Here is a 21348-nt window from a genome sequence, read left to right as displayed (position 1 = left end):
AAATAAAATCTTTAAAAAAAAAAATTAAAAATAGAATTACCATATGATCCAGGAATTCCACTTATGTGTATATATTCAAAAGAAAACAGGGTCTCAAAGAGATATCTTTACACCCATGTTCATAGGAGCATTACTCACTATAGCTAAAATGTGGAAGTAACTCAAGTGTCCATCAATGGATAAATCAATAAACAAAATACAGTACATACAAACAAGAAAATATTATCAACCTTAAAAAGGAAGAAAATTCTGACATATGCTACAAGATGGATGAACCTTGAGGACATTATGCTAAGTGAAATAAGCTAGACACAAAAAGACAAATACTGTATGATTCCATTTATATGATGTACTTAGAGTAGCCAAATTCATAGGGACAGACAGTAGAATGGTGGTTGCCAGGGGCTGTGGGGAGGGGAAACGGGGAATGATTGTTCCATGGACATAGAGTTTCAGTTTTACAAGATGAAAAGAGTTATGGAAATGGACAGTGGGATGGTTGAGCAACATTATGAATATATTTAATACCACTGAACTGTATGCTTAAAAATGGTTAGAGTAAATTTTATGCTATGTGTATTTTTTCACAATAAAAACATTGGGCAAAAAATTTGTGAGATGCAGCTTTTTCACTGGTGGATTGGCAGTGGAAAAGAGAGAAAAAAGAATTGACATGAGAAGAGAACTAACATTTACTGACCACCTACCAGGCCCATTGCATACGTGATCTCATTCAGCCGTCCTAGTAACATGTGTGATAATGACAATGAACACCTATCTATCAATGCACCTAGGTGGTGTTCTCAGAGCTTTGTAGAGTCACTTGCTTAATTTCATAACAAGCCTACGAGGTAGGGACCGTGATTCACACTTTACGACTCTGAGGGTGCTGATGCACAGCCACACAGAGAATCACTTGCTCAGTATCACACAGCTAGTAAGAGAAGGACCCTGGATTCAAACACAGTCTGGCTCCCAGGCCTATGCTCTTGACCACGATACAAAGATACACAAAGGCTTTAAGTACTCACCAAAGTCCCCTAGCTAATCAGTGGGATTCAAAACCAGCTCTGTCTAGCTCCAAACTCTTTTCTCCACCCCTCCCCAAGAGCTGGCAGGGCTGTGTGGACTAGGTTTCCACAGCTGGTAGAAAAAGGGATCAAACCAGACATCCTGCCGGGCCTTTCTAGCTCTGGATTTCTAAGATTCTATGGGCTGGGAACTGGAAAGAGGATGGGACCAGGCGCCCCCTGCTGTGCTGCCAGCTGCCAGCCGTGGACATCCACTTACTGTCGAGGTGGGTCTGCAGAGGTCTGTCGTTGATCAGCTCCAGATGCTGCCAGATCCACTTGCTGTAGAAAGGCGAGGTCCCAAGGTCTATCAGCCGCAAGACCTCACAGCTGCCCTGGACACATCCAGGGACACAAACAACAGTGTTAACCCCCGAGGCTCCAGGCAGGCCAGGCTTTGAAGACAAGCTCTCTGTGTTGCATCCTACCCCATTTTGTTTCACTTGCTTAATGCAAGTGGTTTCAGGCCTTTTTTTTTTTTTAATGAAAAAGTTATCTACTCATCATAAAAAATTCAAATAACTAAAGAGGCACAAGAACAAAATACAATGTTGGCACTGGAAAAAACATCACCATAGAGGATGTTGTTGGGACAAGTGATGAAATTGATTACGGACTAGAGATTATATTTTATATCCATGTTAAATTCCCTGGTTTTGATAATTACTTTGTCATTAATTTCTGATTTTAGAAAATAATCACTGAAGTATATAGGGGTAAGTAAGTATGATAAATGCTATTTAATTCTCAAATGATGAGGCAGGAAAGAATACATATACACACATACACAGCATATAGATTAAAGCAAATGTGGCAAAATGCCAACAATCGGTGACTCTGGGTTAAGATTATACAGGAGTTATTTGTATTGTTCTTGCAACTTTTCTGTAAGTTTAAAATCATTCCAAAATTAAAAGTTTAAAAAATATTCAAACCAAACAGAAGAACATAGAGAAAGTTAAAACTATGTAAATCCTAACACCCAGAAATAACAAGTAGTAACATTTTGGTGAATATTATTTCAAACTTTTCTCTTTAATCATATAAGATGTATATATACAGTTTTTCATAAATGAGTCCATTTAAGTAAAACAGATTCTAGCAACCATTTTAAAAACTCAATAATATATCAAGGACATTGTTTCATACAAAGCAATATGGTTCTACACTATGGGTTTTCATGATTGCGTCTTATTTTATGTATGCCATAATTTACATAAACTTTAAGATAAATATTCAGTTGAGCAAAAGAAGTCAGACACAAAGAGTATGTATTATATGATTCCATTTATATGAAGCTCAAGAACAGGCAAAAGTAATCTTGGTGACAGAAGTCAGAAGAGCGGTTACATTTGTAGGTGGATTTTTCTGGGAAAGGTCATAAGGGAGCCTTCTGAGGTGCTAGAAAAATTCTCTACCTTGATTTAGGTGATGCTTACACAGGTGTATACTGACGTAAAAATTCATCAAGCTGTAAAGTTTAGTTCTTTATTGCATACATATGGCTATTTATTGCAAAAATGTGTTGTGGTTATCCTTCCTCCTTCCCACTGCCTGATACTCAGATGTGATGGCTAGATACAGACTAGCCATATTGTGCCCATAAGGATGAAAGCCATAAGCTATGGATGATGAGGGGAAAAGCTAGACAGGGCCTGGGTTCTTGATGACTTCCTAGAACAGCTGTTCTAGCCCTGGATTTTTTTTTTTTTTTTTTTTGAGGAAGTTTAGCCCTGAGCTAACTACTGCCAGTCCTCCCCTTTTTGCTGAGGAAGACTGGCCCTGAGCTAACATCTGTGCCCATCTTCCTCTACTTTACATGTGGGACGCCTACCACAGCACGGCATGCCAAGCGGTGCCATGTCTGTACCCGGGATCCGAACTGGCGAACCCTGGGCCGCTGAAAAGCAGAACATGCGCACTTAACCGCTGAGCCACCGGGCCGGCCCCACCGCTGGATTGCTTAATTCTAGACTCTCTACTGCATGAGAAAAATAAATTACTATTCATTAAGCCACTGCAGTTGGGTTTCTGTGACCTGAAGTTGACAGCAACTTTAACTGTACATACATCTTTATGCCTATAGTGGTTATTAGGGCAGTTCAGAAACACTCATGTTCTCCTCCCAGGCACATGACAGGACTGTACTTTTCTACCCTTTGAATCAGGCATGGCCTTCTTACTCGCTTTGGCCAACTTCCTTAGAAACTGACTTGTGATACTCTGGGTGGAAACTTTAAAAGCCTGTGCTTGATTCTCAACATTCCCTTCCCCTGTCCTACTGATCATGGGAGGATGGGTCAAGAGAGAGCCTCCAGCAGCCTGGGTCCCTGAGTGCCCATAAGGAGCCGGGCCCTCTGCTGACCTGTGATGATAAAGTAGTGGGATGAAGGAATAAATCTTTGCTAGTTAATCCACTGATATTTGAGGATTGTTTATAATTGCAGTATAATCTAGTTTATCCTAATATAATACCCATCTTTGATTATCTCCTTGGGATTAATTCCTAAAGGGTTTCTATTTCAAATTTTCAGACACGTTGCCAAACTGCCCTCCAGTCATGTTAGATCAGTTCACACTCTCTCCAACAGCACATCGCAGAGCCTGTTGTGATACACCTTTGTATTATAGTGACAACTGGGTTTTCACAATCCTTTTAATCATTCCTAATCTGATAGGCAAGAAAGATATGTCATTTTTCTTATTTATTTCCTATCTTTATAAAATCTTACCCTTTTTTGGTAGGAACTCTAAGAGACACATTATAAGGGTTAAGGTTCAAGGCAGATTACTGTTGAAGACGAAAGAAAAGAAGGGATCAAATATTTAATAAACCCTCATTATATGCCAGGCATTGGGCTTGGAGCCTTATTCAACATTCACTCAGCAAACATTTATCAACCAGGAGCTGCTAAAGAAACACACATGAACAGTTTCCTCCGGGAAAATCTCTCGTGGGTCTTTAATCTGTATCTGTAGAGAAAACAACTTCACTTTGTGTCCCCAAATGATAACCTCTTCAAAATGAGTTGATTAGGGGCGTTAATTATGTTTTTGAGGCCAGCAAGACATCATGTTATCCAACTTTCTCTGGTCCCAAGGACGCCTAGCGGCCCGCCGCTCGTTTCGCCCTCTAGTGGCAATGTGAGTGAACGACAGGAGTCAGGATGGCCTGGTCTCCTTAGCAGATTCAAGGAGATGGCCAGACAGGAAATAAAAATGAGAAAAAGAGCGGTCCAGCAGTCCTTTACAGGAGGGCAGGTGCTCTTCAACCCCAGCCAGAGGGAGCGCGCCAGCATACAGCCTGGTGTTGCCTGATCTTCTGAATAGTCAAAACAAGTCAGAAATCAGAATTTTTATGTATAATCTTCACACTAACCATTAAATCACCTTTTAATAAAACACTGTAAGGGACAAACCAAACTCATCTGCTGGGAAGAAGGCCCTCTACCCGTTATCATTTTGTGACATCTATATTATTTTTCTCAGAATGAAGTCCAAGGACCCCTGCATTAGAATCACCTGTGACGCTTATTCAAATACAGATTTCCAGAGTTAGTGAATCAGAATCTCCGGGGTGAGGCAGGAATCTGTCTTTTTTTTTTTTTCTTTTGAGGAAGATTAGCCTTGAGCTAACATCTGCCACCAATCCTCTTCTTTTTGCTGAGGAAGACTGGCCCTGAGCTAACATCCGTGTCCACCTTCCTCTACTTTATATGTGGGACGCCTACCACTGCCTGGCTTGACAAGCGGTCCGTAGGTCTGCACCCAGGATCCAAACCGGTGCATCCCTGGCTATGGAAGCAGAACGCGCAAGCTTAAATCACTGCGCCACCAGCCGGCCCCAGGAATCTGGCTTTTTAAGAAGCACCCTAGGAGTTCTTCATGCTTACCAAAACATGAAAACTCTTCTCTTAAAGCAGGGGTTCTCCAACTTTAGTGAGCATCAGAATCACCTGGAAGGCTTGTTAAAACACAGGTGACTGAATCCCCTCCTCCCAGGGGTTTGGATTAAGGAGCTCTTAGGTGGGTCCAAGAATTCACATTTTTAATGAGTTCCCTACTTCCAGAAAGTTTTACAATGTGGTCATATCACTTTTACAATTCAAAGACTATGATTTTAAAAAGTGAATTGGCATCATTAAGATTTGAGAGCCAAACGCACAATTTAAATATGTATCTGTATGTAAATAAACATGTATACGAGCTTAGGGAGGGGGTACCCCTTGGCCCTCTTCTAATAACAGCTATGTATCTTAAAGTTCACAGCAAGTCTCTGAGGGAGGCAGGCCTTTGCTAGCTAGGACTTGGAAGCTCAGAAGAGGAAGTGAATTGCACGTGTTGCAGAATGGGGCTGAGCCCCCGTCTGACTGGTCACAGACACTGTATTAGGCACACTCTTCCCAGCTTCACCACGCCCCCACCCAGACCTCTTACCTTGCAAACAAACATGATGGAGGACGATTCCACAAAGTCTTCTGAGATCAGCTGCCCATAGGAGAACTTCTCCAACTTCCCCAAGGCTACAAGCTTCCAGAGCTTCTCATCGGACCACGAGTGAAACAGATCCATCTTCCTGAGGGGAAAAGCCTGTTAGAATTCATCACCCTCCATCACAGAAGTTGTCCAGCTCTTAGCAATTTCCAGAAAGAGAAGACGTTCTCCCGCTCTTGCAAATGCCTGAGGTGGAAGATTTCGCACACCCTGCAATCATCCAGCCTGCAGCCAGTCTCCCAGCACATGATCGCCTTTGCTCCCTCTGCCCTCTACTCAAGGCCTCCCCTCCGGCCCCTCCCCTCTGTTGCCCCTCGAATACACCTGGGGTAATCAACTGCTGTGCGTCTCTTAGTTCTGCTCCTCCCTTGGGGAGCTTCTTCCTGACTCCATCCCTCCCAACCTTGTGGCCCACTAAACTATTCCCATCCCAAGGAACATCCTGAGGGTTCCTCACTTCAGCTCCCCAGCTATTCTGTCCCCCAGCCCAGCAGTCCTGGCCCTACCTTTGGTCTGGGCAGCACATTCCAACCCATCTCCCTCCGGCTTATTGGCTTCAAACACTCAGCCCTGGGCCTGGGGAACGGAGGAAGTCTGAACTCTCCTCTTTTCTCCTGGCTGTCTCCTGTGGTTGAAGGGCCACTGCACAGTGACTACTCCTTCCCCTGACCTCACACACCACCATGTACACGGGTGCAGCCCTACGGGGCTGATACCAATCATCTCAGATTTTCTCAGCTCCAGCAGATTATAAGCTCAGGACTTGGGTGACTCAGGCCTCAGTAGGGAAACAGGGTCAGTGCCATGTCCAGAGGAGGAGAAGGGTCTGGAGTCACAGGAATAAAAGCCAGGCCACCAAGAAGGATTACCTACTATACCGCAAGTGCTGGGCCACACACTTCCCATGATCATCTCATTCGGCCTTATGATGACCTTGGGAGACAGGAGCCATTAACCCCACTTTACAGAGCAGGAGGCCAAAGCTCAGAAAAGCGAAGCGACCTTTCTAGGGTCACAGGGCTGATAAGCTCAAGAGCTGAGATTGGAACCCAGCTCTATTTTTCCACAGTATGAAAAAACGAGCTGCGTCTCCCTTCAGGACTAAATTCCTCCCTTTTCAGGATCCAGCCCCCACATGAAGCTCTCTCTCTCAGCTCTAGCCCACATGGACCAGGTCCTTCTCCCCATCACGCTTCTCTGTAGCCCTGCAATCCTACAACCTTTATTTTAAGAGCCAGTGCAGATGCTTCTTTTGATTTTCACTCTTTTCCTAAAGGCGAGTAACTAAAGATAATTAAATGAGCTTTAGTCCATATATCCTTATGTGGCCTTTCATGTAAGTGCTCAGACAAAAACCCTCGTGCTATCCATGAGCTCTGCTTTTTGGTTTGTTACATATGGCCCCCATAGTTAAGGTGCTTACTTTCTGACCCCCATGTGGTTGCAATTCTTTATATCCTGTTATCCATTTATTCATTGTTTATTTGCTGAGTACCTGCAAGTCCCTGACACTGCGACAACAGGGGAATTGCAATGGTGAAAAGGCAGATCTGGCCATGACACTGTACTGCTTTTCTGTCTGATGGGGCAAATAAACTGTAGAGAAAGTATTATGTAACCGAGAATTACAGTTTTGATGTGGTTTCAAGGAAACCCAGGGTGTGAGAGAAGAATTGAGGGGGCACCCTCTGTATCCTGGGGTGAGGGTAGGTGGGCTTGCATAGTGAGGTGGGGCAGTGAAGCCCAGGGCCTCCTGCATCAGACATTCCGGGCACATCCCTATTCTGGCTTCGTCATCTCAAGCCCTGGTTCCCTCACCTATAAACTGGGGAGAATAAGAGAAACATCCTCACAAAACTAATGTGAGGTTAGATAAGGCAGGTGGTACAAAAGTCTTGGCACCCTGCTTGGCCCAGCAAAGTGCTCAGTACATGTTAGCTATTCTTAGTATTACTATCCCACAAGGAAGGATATTTGAGCTGAGAGCTAAGGTATAGTAGGAGTTTGCTAGACAGAGAAGTTGGGTGGGAGGTGGGTACAGAAGAACATTTCAGGCAGAGAGAACAGGACCTAGAATTTCCCACCAGGCCTGGGACAAAGTCAGGCACCTAATAAGCTCACAGGGAGATGCTGGCTGATACAGAGTTACCTAAAAAATTCAAACCGATGCTGAGCATCCTTTTGAACTTCCTGGTCCAGTTTATACTCAAGGAAATCCTCTCTGTCAACAACCAAGAACTCTGTTTCTTCCATACAGACCACGGTGGCCGACCTTACTGAAGAAGTCAGAAGATTCAGCTCCTGTTGGGTGGACAGGGGTAAAGGCAAGTGAGAGGCCACCCCTGGCTTTCTGCTCGTAGCCGTGCACACCTCGTTGCTGCTTCCATCGCCCCCTGCAAATCTCTCCTCCTCAGACTACAGGCTCCCTGCCTGCCCTGTGTGCCTTTTCATTCCTCTCTTTGTCAGCCCACTCCCTTCCTCTTAATGTGCTGCCTGTGGGAAAGAGGCAACAGGCCTGACCAGGCCAGAGAGAGGAAGCTGGAGAGGCCTCACTGAGGAGTTACTGTATTTCTCAGGGGCTATATGAGGAACATACTCCTTAAACGTCACAGACAAAGTGGTTGGCCTTTGACGTCACCTGGTCCAACTGAGTGGGCATTAGACGGGTAAGGGGGCTGGGCCCCAAAACAGGGCAGTGACTTGCATAGAGTGTAAGGCAGGACTGGGCCTGGCCGAGAGGTTTGAGCAGGAGTCTTGTCACACCCCTAACCCCACCCTCGGAAGGTGGACCCTTCTCTGGTGCTCACCCCAAAACAGCTGCCCTTGTGCAGCAACGTCGGGTGGGGGTCCAGGAAGGCACTGCTACCATCCTCGTCCTTGGTCACTGCAACCGTGCCCAGGTAGACGAAATAAAAGCTGTTGCCCCTCTGACCCTTCTTGACGATCACACGCCTGCGACCAAACCTGGGAAAAGACCATGGCCAATTGGTCAGTTGCATCATGGAGTCTGGTCTATGCTGGGAGGAGACCTGGACAGGTTGTACTCCTAGCTCTGGAGTCTAAAAGCACAGACTGGGACTGGAAGGGAGCTCAGAACAGCCCAGCCTCCGCCCCACCCAGCTTGACCTCTTCACTAACGTTTATCTAGCTGCCCGCCTCCATTAGACTGAAGCTTCCTGGGAGCAGAGCCCGTGTCAGTCTGTTTAGGCACAGAGTAAATGCTCGATGAACAGTCGTTGAATAAATGAATGAACAAATGCTGAACGCAATGGATGAGTAGCTAAATGATTAAGAGCACTGGCTTTAGAGTCAGAGCAGGATCCAAATCCTGGTTCTGCCCTTAGCTGTGTGACGCTGGGCAACTCACATACCTTCTCTGAGCCTGCTCTAGAAGGCAGGCATATTCAGCCAGGAAACGAGACTTTGGGGATGAGAGAGCATGGCCAGTGTTCATTCAAGTGTAGACTTCTAGAGCTGGAACTGGAAAGACCCTCAGAGACCATCCAGCTCATCCTACATTTTGGGGATGAGGAAAGTGGGGCCCAGGGAGCCCAAGGCTGGCTGAAGGTCACACAGTGAGGCACACCTGAGTCAGCACCAGAGCCCGAATCGCCTGCAGCAGATGTCTGGTGCTTTTGCTGCCAAGCATCTGGTTCCCTCTTGCCACCAACCGCAGTCTGATTTTACTCTAGGGAAACACCTTTTCTTGACTCTCAGACAGTCAGAGCGTCCCTGACTCGCTGATGATTCAAGCAAAGCCAATCTGGTTCAGAAAGAACTAATCCCAAGGCTCCAACTTGAGGGACTGGGAAGGGGTATTCTCTCTTTCCCAGTGGACTGAAACTGGAAAGACGGAAGTCTGGAGCGGTGGTTGTAGCAGCCATCTCGCTGCCATGAGAGGAGAGTCTGCCTGAGAAGGTGGCTTATGAGAATGAAATGCCACAAGATGTAGACAGACGCTGGGTCCTGGTGACACCGAGCCCCTGAATCCCGCTGAGCCTGAAGCTGAAGAACTATCCCAGAACTTTTCAGATACATTAGCCACCAATGAGAGCATTCCCTTGGGTGGGCTTTACGTCACTTGCGACTGGAAGAATCCTGTCTAATCTGCTAATTCCCAGTCCTGGAAATAATCAACAACTGGCAGAGGGCTTTCACAATCACCACCTCTTGATCTTCGTAAAAATGCTGTAAAATCCATCTTATTGTCCTCATTTCACTGATGAGGATACTGAGGCTCAGAAAGGTTAAGTGGCTTGCCTGAGGTCACACGGGGGCAGATGCGGCATTAAATTCCAGAGCTTCTAGCGCCATGATTCTTTTTCTTTCTGTGACATCATTCTGCCTGTCTTGGAATCTCTGTGACTGGGGTCTCACTCTTCTTCACTGGGCTAGGACAAAGCAGACCGTCCCCTCTGCTAGGAATGTCTTTGTCTACACCTCCACCTGTCAAACCTACCTGTTCAAATGCCACCTCTTTTGTGAAACTCCCTTGGCCAAGCCAGCTGGAAGGTTACCTCCCGCCCTTGGCTTACAACAGATTCTGCACAGGTTGCAACGGGCCTTAATCTGTAGTTAGCTGTGATTATGTCCTAGACTGCTACCTCCGTGAAGTAAGATATCAGGGCACAAACCTGTAGTGACCTTACATCCTAGATTTTCAAGACAGGCCTTACCTCAAATATTCTGCTAGACTGTCCCCCTTAAGCCACCGAAATGGCAATATTTCCACACGCACCTCTTAGACTTCTCTAGTACAGGTATTTACATGGTGCTTTTTGTCCCGTGGACCCTTTGACAATCTGGTGAAGCCTTCACAGAATAATGCTTTTTTGTTTTTGTTTTTTATTATTTTATTGACATCATAATAGTTTATAACATTGTCAAAGTTCAGGGGTACATTATTATTTGACAGTCACCATATATACGTGCCCGTTTAGTCTTTTTGCCCAGCCCCCAACCCTCTTCCCCTCTGGTAACCACTAATCTGTTCTCTTTGTCCATGTGTTTATCTTCCACATATGAGTGAGATCATGCGGTGTTTGTCTTTCTCTATCTGGCTTATTTTGCTTAACATAATACCCTCAAGGTCTACCCAGGTTGTTGCAGATGGGATGATTTTTTCTTTTTAATGGCTGAGTAGTATTCTGTTGTATATATATACCACGTCTTCTTTATCAGTTCATCAGTTGATGGGCGCTTGGGTTGCTTCCACGTCTTGGCTACTGTGAATGATGCTGCAATGAAGAAGGAGGTGCACAAGTCTCTTTGAACTGTGGATTTCAAGCTCTTTGGATAGATACCCAGTAGTGGGATAGCTGGGTCATATGGTATTTCTATTTTTAATGTTTTGAGAAATCTCCATACTGTTTTGCATAGTGGCTGCACCAGTTTGCATTCCCACCAGCAGTGTATAAGGGTTCCCTTTTCTTCACAGCCTCTCCAACATTTGTTATTTTTTGTCTTGGTAATTATAGCCATTCTTGCAGATGTAAGGTGATATCTCATTGTGGTTTTGATTTGTATTTCCCTAACGATTAGTGATGTTGAACATCTTTTCATGTGCCTGTTGCCCATCTGTATATCTTCTTTGGAAAAATGTCTGTTCTTGTCCTCTGCCCATTTTTTGATCAGATTGTTTGTTTTTCCATTGTTGTATTGTATGAGCTCTTTACATATTTTGGAGACGGTCCCCTTGTCAGATATATGATCTGCAAATATTTTCTCCCAGTTGGTGGGTTGTCTTTTTGTTTTATTCCTGGTTTCTTTTGCCTTGCAGAAGTTCCTTAGTCTGATGTAGTCTCATTTGTTTATTTTTTCTTTTGCTTCCCTAGCCTTGAGTAGACATGGTATTTGAAAAGATGCTGCTAAGACTGATGTCAAAGTGTGTACTGCCTACATTTTCTTCTAGGAGCTTTATGGTTTCACGTCTTACCTTCAGGTCTTTAATCCATTTTGAGTTAATTTTTGTGGATGGCATAAGATAATGGTCTACTTTCATTCTTTTGCATGTGGCGGTCCAGTTTTCCCAACACCGTTTGTTGAAAAGACTCCTTTCTCCATTGTATGCTCTTGGCTCCTTTGTCAAAGATTAGCTGTCCACAGATGTGTGGTTTTAGTTCTGGACTTCAATTCTGTCCCATTGATCTGTGTGTCTGTTTTTGTACCAGAGTACCATGCTGTTTTGATTACTATAGCTTTGTAGTATATTTTGAAGTCAGGTATTGTGATACCTCCAGCTTTGTTCTTTTTTCTCAGGACTGTTTTAGCTTTTTTGGGGTCTTTTGTTCTTCCATATGAATTCTAGGATTCTTTGTTCTATTTCTGTCAAGAATGTCATTGGGATTCTGATTGGGATTGCATTGAATCTGTAGATTGCTTTAGGTAGAATGGACATTTTAACTATGTTTATTCTTCCAATCCATGTGCATGGAATATCTTTCCATTTCTTTATATCACTATCAATTTGTTTCAATAATGTCTTATAGTTTTCATTGTATAGGTCTTTTACCTCCTTGGTTAAATTTATTCCTAGATATTGTATTCTTTTTGCTGTGACTGTAAATAGGATTGTATTCTTGAGTTCTCTTTCTTTTAGTTCATTATTAGAGTATAGAAATGCAACTGATATTTGTTTGTTTGTTTGTATTTTGAGGAAGATTAGCCCTGAGCTAACATCTGTGAGTCCTCCTCTTTTTGCTGAGGAAGACTGGCTCTGAGCTAACACCCACGCCCATCTTCCTCTACTTTATATGTGAGATGCCTACCACAGCATGGCTTGCCAGGCAGTGCCATGTTGGCACCCGGGAGCTGAAGCGGCGAACCCCGGGCCACTGAAGTGGACCACGCGCACTTAACTGCTGCACCCCCAGGCCAGCCCCCGCAACTGATATTTCTAAGTTGATTTTCTACCCTGAAACTTTTCTGTAGTTGTTGATTATTTCTAATAGTTTTCTGATGGATTCTTTAGAGTTTTCTACATATAGAATCATGTCATCAGCAAACAGCAAGAGTTTCACTTCTTCCTTACCAATTTGGATACCTTTTATTTCTTTTTCTTGCCTAATTGCTCTGGCCAAAACCTCCAGTACTATGTTGGAGTGGCAAGGGTGGGCACCCTTGTCTTGTTCTTATTCTCAGAGGGATGGCTTTCAGTTTTTCACTGCTAAGTATGATGTTGGCTGTGGATTTGTCATATATGGCCTTTATTATGTTGAGGTACTTTCCTTCTATACCCATTTTATTGAGAGTTTTTGTCATAAATGGATGTTGGATCTTGTCAAATACTTTCTCTGCATCAATTGAGATGATCATGTGATTTTCATTCCTCATTTTGTCAATGTGATGTATCACACTGATTGATTTTGGGATGTTGAACCATCCCCTGCGTCCCTAGTATAAATCCCACTTGATCATGGTGTATGATCCTGTTAATGTATTGGTGTATTTGGCTTGCCAATATTTTGTTGAAGATTTCTGCATCTATGTTCATCAGCGACATTGGCCTAGAATTTTCCTTCTTTATGTTGTCCTTGTCTGACTTTGGGATCAGGGTGATGTTGGCCTCTTAGAATGATTTAGGAAGTATTCTGTCTTCTTCAATTTTTTGGAATAGTTTGAGAAGGACTGGTATGAAATCTGCTTTGAATGTTTGGTAGAATTCTCCAGAGAAACCATTTGGTCCTGGACTTTTACTTTTTGGGAGGTTTTTGATTACTGTTTCAATCCCTTTATTTGTGACTGGTCTATTCAGATTATCTATTTCTTCTTGATTCAGTTTTGAGAGATTGTATGTCTAAGAATTTATCTATTTCTTCTAGATTGTCCAAGTTGTTGAAATATGGTTTTTCACAGTTTTCTCTTATACTCCCTTGTATTTCTGTGGTATCCATTATAATTTCTCCTCTTCCATTTCTAATTTTATTTATTTGAGACTTCTCTCTTTTTGTCTTAGTCAGTCTGGCTAAGGGGTTCTCAATTTTGTTTATCTTCTCAAAGAACAAGTTCTTATTTCATTGATCCGTTCTACTGCTTTTTTTGGTTTCTATTTTATTTCTGCCCTAAATTTTATTATTTCCCTCTTTCTGCTGACTTTGGGCTTTGTTTGTTGTTCTTTTTTCTAGTTCTCTTAGGTGTATTTTAAGATGGCTTATTTGAGATTTTTCTTGTTTGTCAAGGTGGGCCTGTGTTGCTGTGAATTTCCCTCTTAGGACTGCTTTTGCTGCATTCCATAAGTGTCAGTATGATGTATTTTCATTTTCATTTGTCTCCAGATATTTTTCATTTCTCCTTTGATTTCTTCATTGATCCATTGGTTGTTCAGTAGCATATTGTTTAGTCCCCACATATTTGTGACTTTCACAGCTTTTTTCTTGTAGTTGATTTCTAGTTTCATAGCATTATGGTTGGAGAAGATGCTTGATATGATTTCAATCTTCTTAAATTTATTGATGTTTGCCTTATTTCCCAACATATGGGAAATGCGGTCTATCTTTGAGAATGTTCCATGTGCACTTGAGAGGAATATGTATTCTGCTGTTTTTGGATGGAGTGTTCTATATATATCTGTTAAGTCCATCTGATCTAGTTTGTCATTTAATTCCACTATTTCCTTATTGACTTTCTGTCTGTATGATCTACCCATTGATATAAGTGGGGTGTTGAGGTCCCCTACTATTATTGTGTTGCTCTTAATTTCTCCCTTTGGGTCTGTCAATATTTGCTTTATGTACTTTGGTGCTCTTGTGTTAGGTGCATATATATTCATAAGTGTTATGTCTTCTTGGTGGAATGTCCCTTTTATCATTATATACTGTCCCTCTTTGTCTCTCATTGCCTTTTTTATCTCGAAGTCTACTTTGTCTGATATAAGTATGTCAACACCTGCTTTCTTTTGTTTGCCATTTGCTTGGAGTATCATCTTTCACCCCTTCACACTGAGCCTGTGTTTGTCTTTAGAGCTGAGATGTGTTTCCTGGAGGCGGCATATTGTTGAGTCTTGTTTTTTAATCCATCGAGCCACTCTGTGTCTTTTTTTTTGAATTTTTTTTTGAATAAGATTAGCACTGAGCTAACATCTGCCACCAATCCTCCTCTTTTTGCTGAGGAAGATTAGCCCTGAGCCAACATCTGTGCCCATCTTCCTCTATTTTATATGTGGGATGCCTGCCACAGCATGGCTTGATAAGCAGTGCATATGTCCGTGCCTGGGATACAAACCAGTGAATCCAAGGCCACTGAAGAGGAGCACACAAACTTAACTGCTATGTCACTGGGCCAGCCCCCACTCTGTGTCTTTTGATTGGAGAATTCAATCCATTTACATTTAGAGTGATTACTGATATATGAGAGCTTAATACTGCCATTTTATCTCTTGTTTTCTGGTTGTGTGTATTTCCCTTGTTTCCTCTCTCATGTATTTCTGACTGCCATTTCAGTTTGGTGATTTTCTATAATGATTTCCTCAGTTTTCTTTTTATTTATCATTTGTGTCTCTACTCTGATTTTTTCTTTAGTGGTTACCATGAGGTTTGTACAAAAGGTCTCATAGATGAGATGGCCCATTTTCTGATGGCCCCTTATCTCCTCAGCCTAAGCAGGTTCTATCCCTTTTCTCTTCTCCATCTAAGCTATTGTTGTCACAATTTACTCTGTTTTGTGCTGTAAGTTTATGATTAAAATGAAGTGCTTACAGTTATTGTTGATGCTTTCCTTCCCTTTATCTTTAATGTTGTAATTGTTTGTTAACCTGTTCTGATAGAGAGCTGCAATTTTCTGATTTTGTCTATTTATTTCCTGTTCAAGGCTTTGTAACCCCTTTCTTTCTTTCTCAGGTATGAGAGACTTATTTTTTTTGGTGAGAGAGATTGGCCCTGAGCTAAAATCTGTGTCAATCTTTCTCTATTTTGTAAGTGGGACGTTGCCACAGCATGGCTTAAAGAGCAGTGTGTAGGTCCGGGCTTGGGATGTGAACCTCCCAACCCTCATCCACCGAAGTGGAGCATGTGAACTTAACCACTATGCCACCAGGCTGGCCCCTATGAGGGCCTTTTTGATCATTTCTTGTGTGTGTGTGTGTGGTGGGGTCTTTTGGCAATGAACTCCTTCAGCTTTTGTTTATCTGGGAAAGTCTTTATTTCTCCATCGAATCTGAAGGATAGTTTCACTGGATAGAGTAATGTTGGCTGAAAGTTTTTGTCTTTCAGTGTTTTGAATATATCATTCCACTCTCTCCTAGGCTGTAAGGTTTCTGCTGATCAATTCACTGAAAGCCTGGTAGTGGTTCCTTTGTAGGTTATTTTCTTCTGCTTAGCTACGCTTAATATTTTTTCATTGTCATTGACTTTTGCTAGTTTTACTATTAAATGCCTTGGAGAAGGTCTTTTTGCATTGATGCAAATAGGAGTTCTGTTGGCTTCATTTACACTTAATCCCAGCTCCTTCTTCAGATTTGGGAAGTTCTCAGCTATTATTTCTTTGAACAAACTCTCTGCTCCTTTTTTATCCATCTCTTCTCCCTCTGACATATCTATAATCCTTACGTTGCATTTCCTAATTGAGTCAGATTATTTCTTAGAGAATTTCTTCATTTCTTTTTAGTCTTAGTTCTCTCTCTTCCTCCACCTGAAGCATTTCTATATTTCTGCCCTCTAAATTACTAATTCTGTCCACCATAATGTCAGCTGTTTTGTTTGTTTTGTTTTGTTTTTGCTGAAGAAGATGAGCCCTGAGCTAACAGTGCCAATCTGCCTTCACTTTATATGTGGGTCGCTGCCACAGCATGGCTGATGAGTGGTGTAGGTCCACATCTGGGATCTAAACCTGCAAGCCAAGGCTGCCAAAGCAGAGACCGCCAAACTTAACCACTCTGGTGAGGGGCCGGCCCCTCAGCTCTGTTCTTTAAGGATTCTAGATTGTTTTTTTATCTCATTCATTGTGTTTTTCAACTCCAGAATTTCTGTTTGGTTTTTCTTTTTTTTTTCCTTCAGAGTTTCAATCTCTTTTGTGAAGAATTCCCTCTGCTCATTAACTTTATTCCTAAGTTCATTGAACTGTCTTTCTGAGTTTTCTTGTAGCTTGTTGAGTTTCTTTATGATAACTATTTTGAATTCTCTGTCATTTAGATTGTAAATTTCTGTGACTTTAGGATTGGTTTCTGGGTACTTGTCATTTTCCTTCTTGTCTTGAGTGTTAATGTATTTCTTCATGCCATTTGATGGGGTGGACCTTTGCTGGTGCACAGTGGTAGTATCTGGTCACAGATTCCACCTGTCACTGTTGGGGGGTTGGGCAGGAGCTGTGTCCTCTGGCAGTTGTGCCCATTTGTTGAAAGCTGCATTGACAGGGTCCACCAGAGCATTTGCCCACTGACCACCACTGCTTCACACATGCAGGTGCCAGTGCTCTGGCACTGATCTCCTGCCCTTGCTGACTGGCCAAGGTGGTGCACCAGGTGGGATGGGAAGAAGGGGCCACTTTCTTTCCCATCCATGTTCCTGCTCTGCACTCACTAGTGGCCCACCTGAGCTGCTCAGCTTGGTGAGCACACCCCTGCAGTAACTAAGCCACCTCAATGTGGAGCATTCCCACAGGCTGGGAAGCAACTCTGAGAGCCAAAGTATTCCCGTGGAGGGCTGCCTTTACCTCATCTCCTCTCAGAGTCGCAAGCCAGCTAGTGCATGAGGTCCCACAGCCTAGACTGCTGCCACTAGGAAGGGGAAAGAGATCTGCTTACCTCCTTCCACTGTTTCCCAGGGGATCCAGTACCCCTACCTTCAGACTTATGTCTGCATGGATCTCTCACATGTCTATTGTGCTATATGGATGTCCTCTGTTGGTTAATGAATATCCTTTTCATTGTATCTTAGGGAGGAGAGGCTACAGGAACAGCTGACTCCACCAGGATGCTGATGTCACTCTCTGTAGTACTTTTATGGCAAAAATAGACCTCTGGGAGCCGGCCCTGTGGCTGAGTGGTTAAAGTTCCATGCACTCCACCCTGGTGGCCAGGGGTTCGTGGGTTCAGATTGTGGGTGCAGACCTATTCCACCATGCCATGCTATGGAGGCATCCCACATACAAAGTAGAGGAATACTGGGACAGATGTTGAGCATGAGTCTTCCTCAAGCAAAAAAAAGAGGAAGATTGGCAAAAGATGTTATCTCAGGGTGAATCTTCCTCACAAAAACAAAAACCCAGACCTCCGGCCAGGGTTATTGCTTGGCTCTATTGGACACATTTACCTGAAATGCCTCTTCATACATACTAAGTGCCCTGGGAATGGAGGTGTTGGTGGAAGCAAATGCCAAAGATGGACAGCCAAGGAGCATTTCCAATCCCACTGGGAGCACACGATGATTTGCTTTTGCTCTGAGAACTGCCACATTTGTCCCACAGCAGAGGGCAGGACCCCAGCCAGGCTGGCAGGAGGCTGGGGCAGGGCTTGGGGTTGGGAGTGGCAGAGTCTGAGGCAAATGAGGCGGCAGCAGAGTCTGAGGTGACCAAGGTGGTGGTAGCAGTTTCCTATGCTCAGCCAAGGTGCTGGTGTGGTGCGGGCCTGCCCCTCTCCCCCAAAGAATAATGTTTTACATGTATAAAATAAAATACAGCAGAATTACAGTTTATAAATGTTTTTTAAAACTGAAATTTGTGATACAGCAATACATGTGCATCTTTATTAAGGCACTGAATAACAAGGGCTAGCTGTGGATCTAATTTTGAAGATGTGATGAATGTAAATTATTTTTTGAGAAATCGGCAACCATATGAATACATGAAAATATCTGTGATTTCTTTTGGTGAAAAAGTCACAGGAATGGCTAATACTATAATGGTTTGTTACCCACATCCATGACAGAAGGAAATGATAAAGTTCAGTTAGACGTTAATAAAATATAGGAATAATTTCCTTCTCAGACCCTTGCTCTAGTTCCTATCTGGATGTAGGGCTTGGATTTGAGTCTCAGCTCTGCTGTGTACGATCTGGGTGACATAGGATGAGTCATTTTCCCCTCTGAACCTCAGTTTCCTCATCTTAAAAATGAGGGAATTGGACCTGATCCTTTCCAAGGGTCCTACCAGATCCTCTCCAGATTCAGTGGCTCCTTAGTTCCAGGTAGACTCTCAATAAATGAATGAGATAAACTGTGCTGCAACCATAGCAGTAAGCACTACAGTGAACTGACAGACAGCTTTTCACAGCTGACACTCCACAGAGGGACTGGTAGACCTGCCGTGGCCTTCTCAGCTGGGCTCTTCCTGCCCAACCATGTCCCAGCCCAGGGGCCAGGGGTGGGCCCCTCACTCACCGTTCAAAGCGCAGGACTTTGGCCAGGAGCAGCTGCAGGGGCTCCGAGTAGTTCCGGTAGCTATCCAGAACTTGCAAAAGGCTGCAGAGGGCTTGGACTTCTTGCTCTGACCTCCAGGAAGGCTGCTTCTGTGTGATCTGAATGGCCCTTGGAGGGAAGTGACCCTGGGGAAAGAGAGCCAGAGTGACACAGAGGACCCAGCAGTTTCCCCCAGGGGCCAGCAGGCCCACACTCCAGCTTTTATGCCTTCCCACTCCCATACAGTAGTGGCTGACATGTAATGAGTATTTACAGTGGGCCAGGTGTCCAGACCAGCATCTTACACGCACCAGCTCATTGCATCTTCACCCAGCCCACGAAGCAAGGCATGGTTATTATCCCCATTTGACAGATGAAGACACTTAGGCAGGATTATAACAGATCTGCTACACGCCTAGGTCCACAGCCCCAACTACCAATTAAACTGCCTCTGCTGTTCATTGACCGTCCCCGAGTCAATATGGGGCTCCCTGAGCTCACATGCACACTGCAGTCAGGGGAGATCTCCCTTGCCTCAGCCTATACCTCGGCTGCTACAGGAGACTAAGGAACAAAGGGAACCAACAAAGACTGTTAGCTAACCCTGGTGAACCAGCCCAGTGGGCAGACAGGTCTACTCATTCTCCCACCACTCCCATCTGCTGGAGAAATGGCACGGTGAGTTGTTAACACCCCCACTGACTGCGCATTGCACTTAGAACAAAATCTTAACTCCATACCACAACCTATGGCCCCACGTGGTCTGATTCCCTACCTCCCTTTCCCCTCGCCTCCTGCTTTTCCCCTTCATTCTCTAGTCTCTAGCCTTCTACCCGTCTCTTGCATGTGCCAAGCTCATTTCCATCTTTCAGTCTTTGCTTGGGATGTTTCCTCTGCCTGGAATGCTCTTCCCCTGGGTTTTCACATGGATATGGTTGCCTCTTCCTCCTCATTTTGTTCTCAGCTCATATGCTGCCACGTCCTCAGGGAGTCCCTACGGATCATCAGAGGTAAAATAGCAGGCCCGCTCCCCAGCACTCTGTAAGCTCTGAATCATTTTCTTCAAAGCATTTAATACTTTCTGAAATGATCTTATCCCTTTTTGTTAAGGTGTGCATTATCTGTCACTTCCCCACCCTACACACACACACACGCATATACACCACACAAACATACACACACTCTAGAACTGTACTGTCCAATATGGCAGCCAATAGCCACTTGTAGCTATTTAAATTTAAACTAAATTAGATAAAGAATAAGTTCCTCAGTCACACTAGCCACAGTGCTCAATAGCTACACGCGTCCGCTGGCTATGGTATTGGACAACGCAGACTACCGAACGTTTCCATGATCACAGAAAGTCTATTGGACAAAAGTGCTTTAGAATATAAGTCCCAAGAGAAACACAATAGTGGCCTTCTCTACCACTCTAGAATAATGCGTCACATGTAGTGGGCACTCAATGAAATAAATATTTATGGAAAGAACAAACAAATGCCAGCAGTCTTGTATAACAGTAATTGTCGTAGAAGCAAAATGACAAGACGAATAATTCTGGACATCGGGATGACAGATCTGAAGCCTTGCACATTCACTCAGAAAGGCAGTGTAGCTCAGTGATTAAAAGTGCACAGGCTCTTGTGCCAGGTGCCTGGGTTTAAAGCTTGGCCTGCTAGTTCCTAGCTGTGTGTCCCGGGACAAGTCACCTCTCCCTGAGCCTCAGTTTCCCTATCTGATAATAGCAGAAACTATATGTATAAATAGCATAATTAATATGTGCAAAGGACTTACAACATGTCTGGCACTCAGCATGGGCTATGGAAGTCTTGGCCATTTTTATGGTCTGAATCCAATCTTTCTCCTCTCTCTCTCTTGTTATCAAGAACCCAATGGGATTTCTATCACAGGGCCCATTTATAACAAAACACAGATGCCCCTGGCTTCTGTGAACCCCACTGATTCTTCAGGCCCACTTGGGGCCCTAATTCCTTCAGGAAATATTTCTCACCACTCCCAACCCTTACAGGCTCCCCTCTCTGGATTCCTTCAGAACTGATTCTATTTGTTATTTAACTTCGTGAGTAAGTTTCATCACCTTAACTCCTGATTAGCTCCTTAAGGGCAGGTGGGAATGTTACACAACTTAGTATTCCCCACAACCAGACACAGATCTGGGCCCACCTTAGGAGCTCAAAAAAGTATCTGGTGGGGCGGTCCCTTGGCAGAGTGGTTAAGTTCGGGCACTCTGCTGTGTCAGCCCAGGGTTTCACCAGTTCAGATCTTGGCATGGACACGGCACTGCTCATCAAGCCATGCTGAGGTGGCATCCCACATGGCACAACTAGAAGGACCCACAACTAAAAATATGCAACTATGTACCAGAGGGCTTTGGGGAGAAAAAGGAAAAATTTTTTTTAAATCTTAAAAAATAATAAAAATAATAAAAAGCGTACATT

At 43.8% G+C, this 21348-nt stretch overlaps 1 protein-coding gene across 2 annotated transcripts in view; it reads right to left on the bottom strand.

Annotated features, from left to right (window-relative positions):
* CNBD2 (cyclic nucleotide binding domain containing 2) overlaps window positions 1-21348 on the bottom strand; it is a 47180-nt gene that overhangs the window by 17715 nt on the left and 8117 nt on the right. For both annotated transcript variants that reach the window (XM_014850789.3, XM_070485425.1), the window contains exons 4-8: window positions 18872-19035; window positions 8372-8528; window positions 7714-7865; window positions 5508-5646; window positions 1291-1405 (exon numbers count right to left, since the gene is read on the bottom strand). In XM_014850789.3, the coding sequence (XP_014706275.1) occupies window positions 1291-1405; window positions 5508-5646; window positions 7714-7865; window positions 8372-8528; window positions 18872-19035 (727 nt within the window). The remainder of the gene's footprint in view (window positions 1-1290; window positions 1406-5507; window positions 5647-7713; window positions 7866-8371; window positions 8529-18871; window positions 19036-21348) is intronic.

Source organism: Equus asinus, chromosome 15 (genome assembly GCF_041296235.1).
Source record: "Equus asinus isolate D_3611 breed Donkey chromosome 15, EquAss-T2T_v2, whole genome shotgun sequence".
Lineage (NCBI taxonomy): Eukaryota > Metazoa > Chordata > Mammalia > Perissodactyla > Equidae > Equus > Equus asinus.
This window is presented reverse-complemented; position numbering and strand designations above follow the sequence as displayed.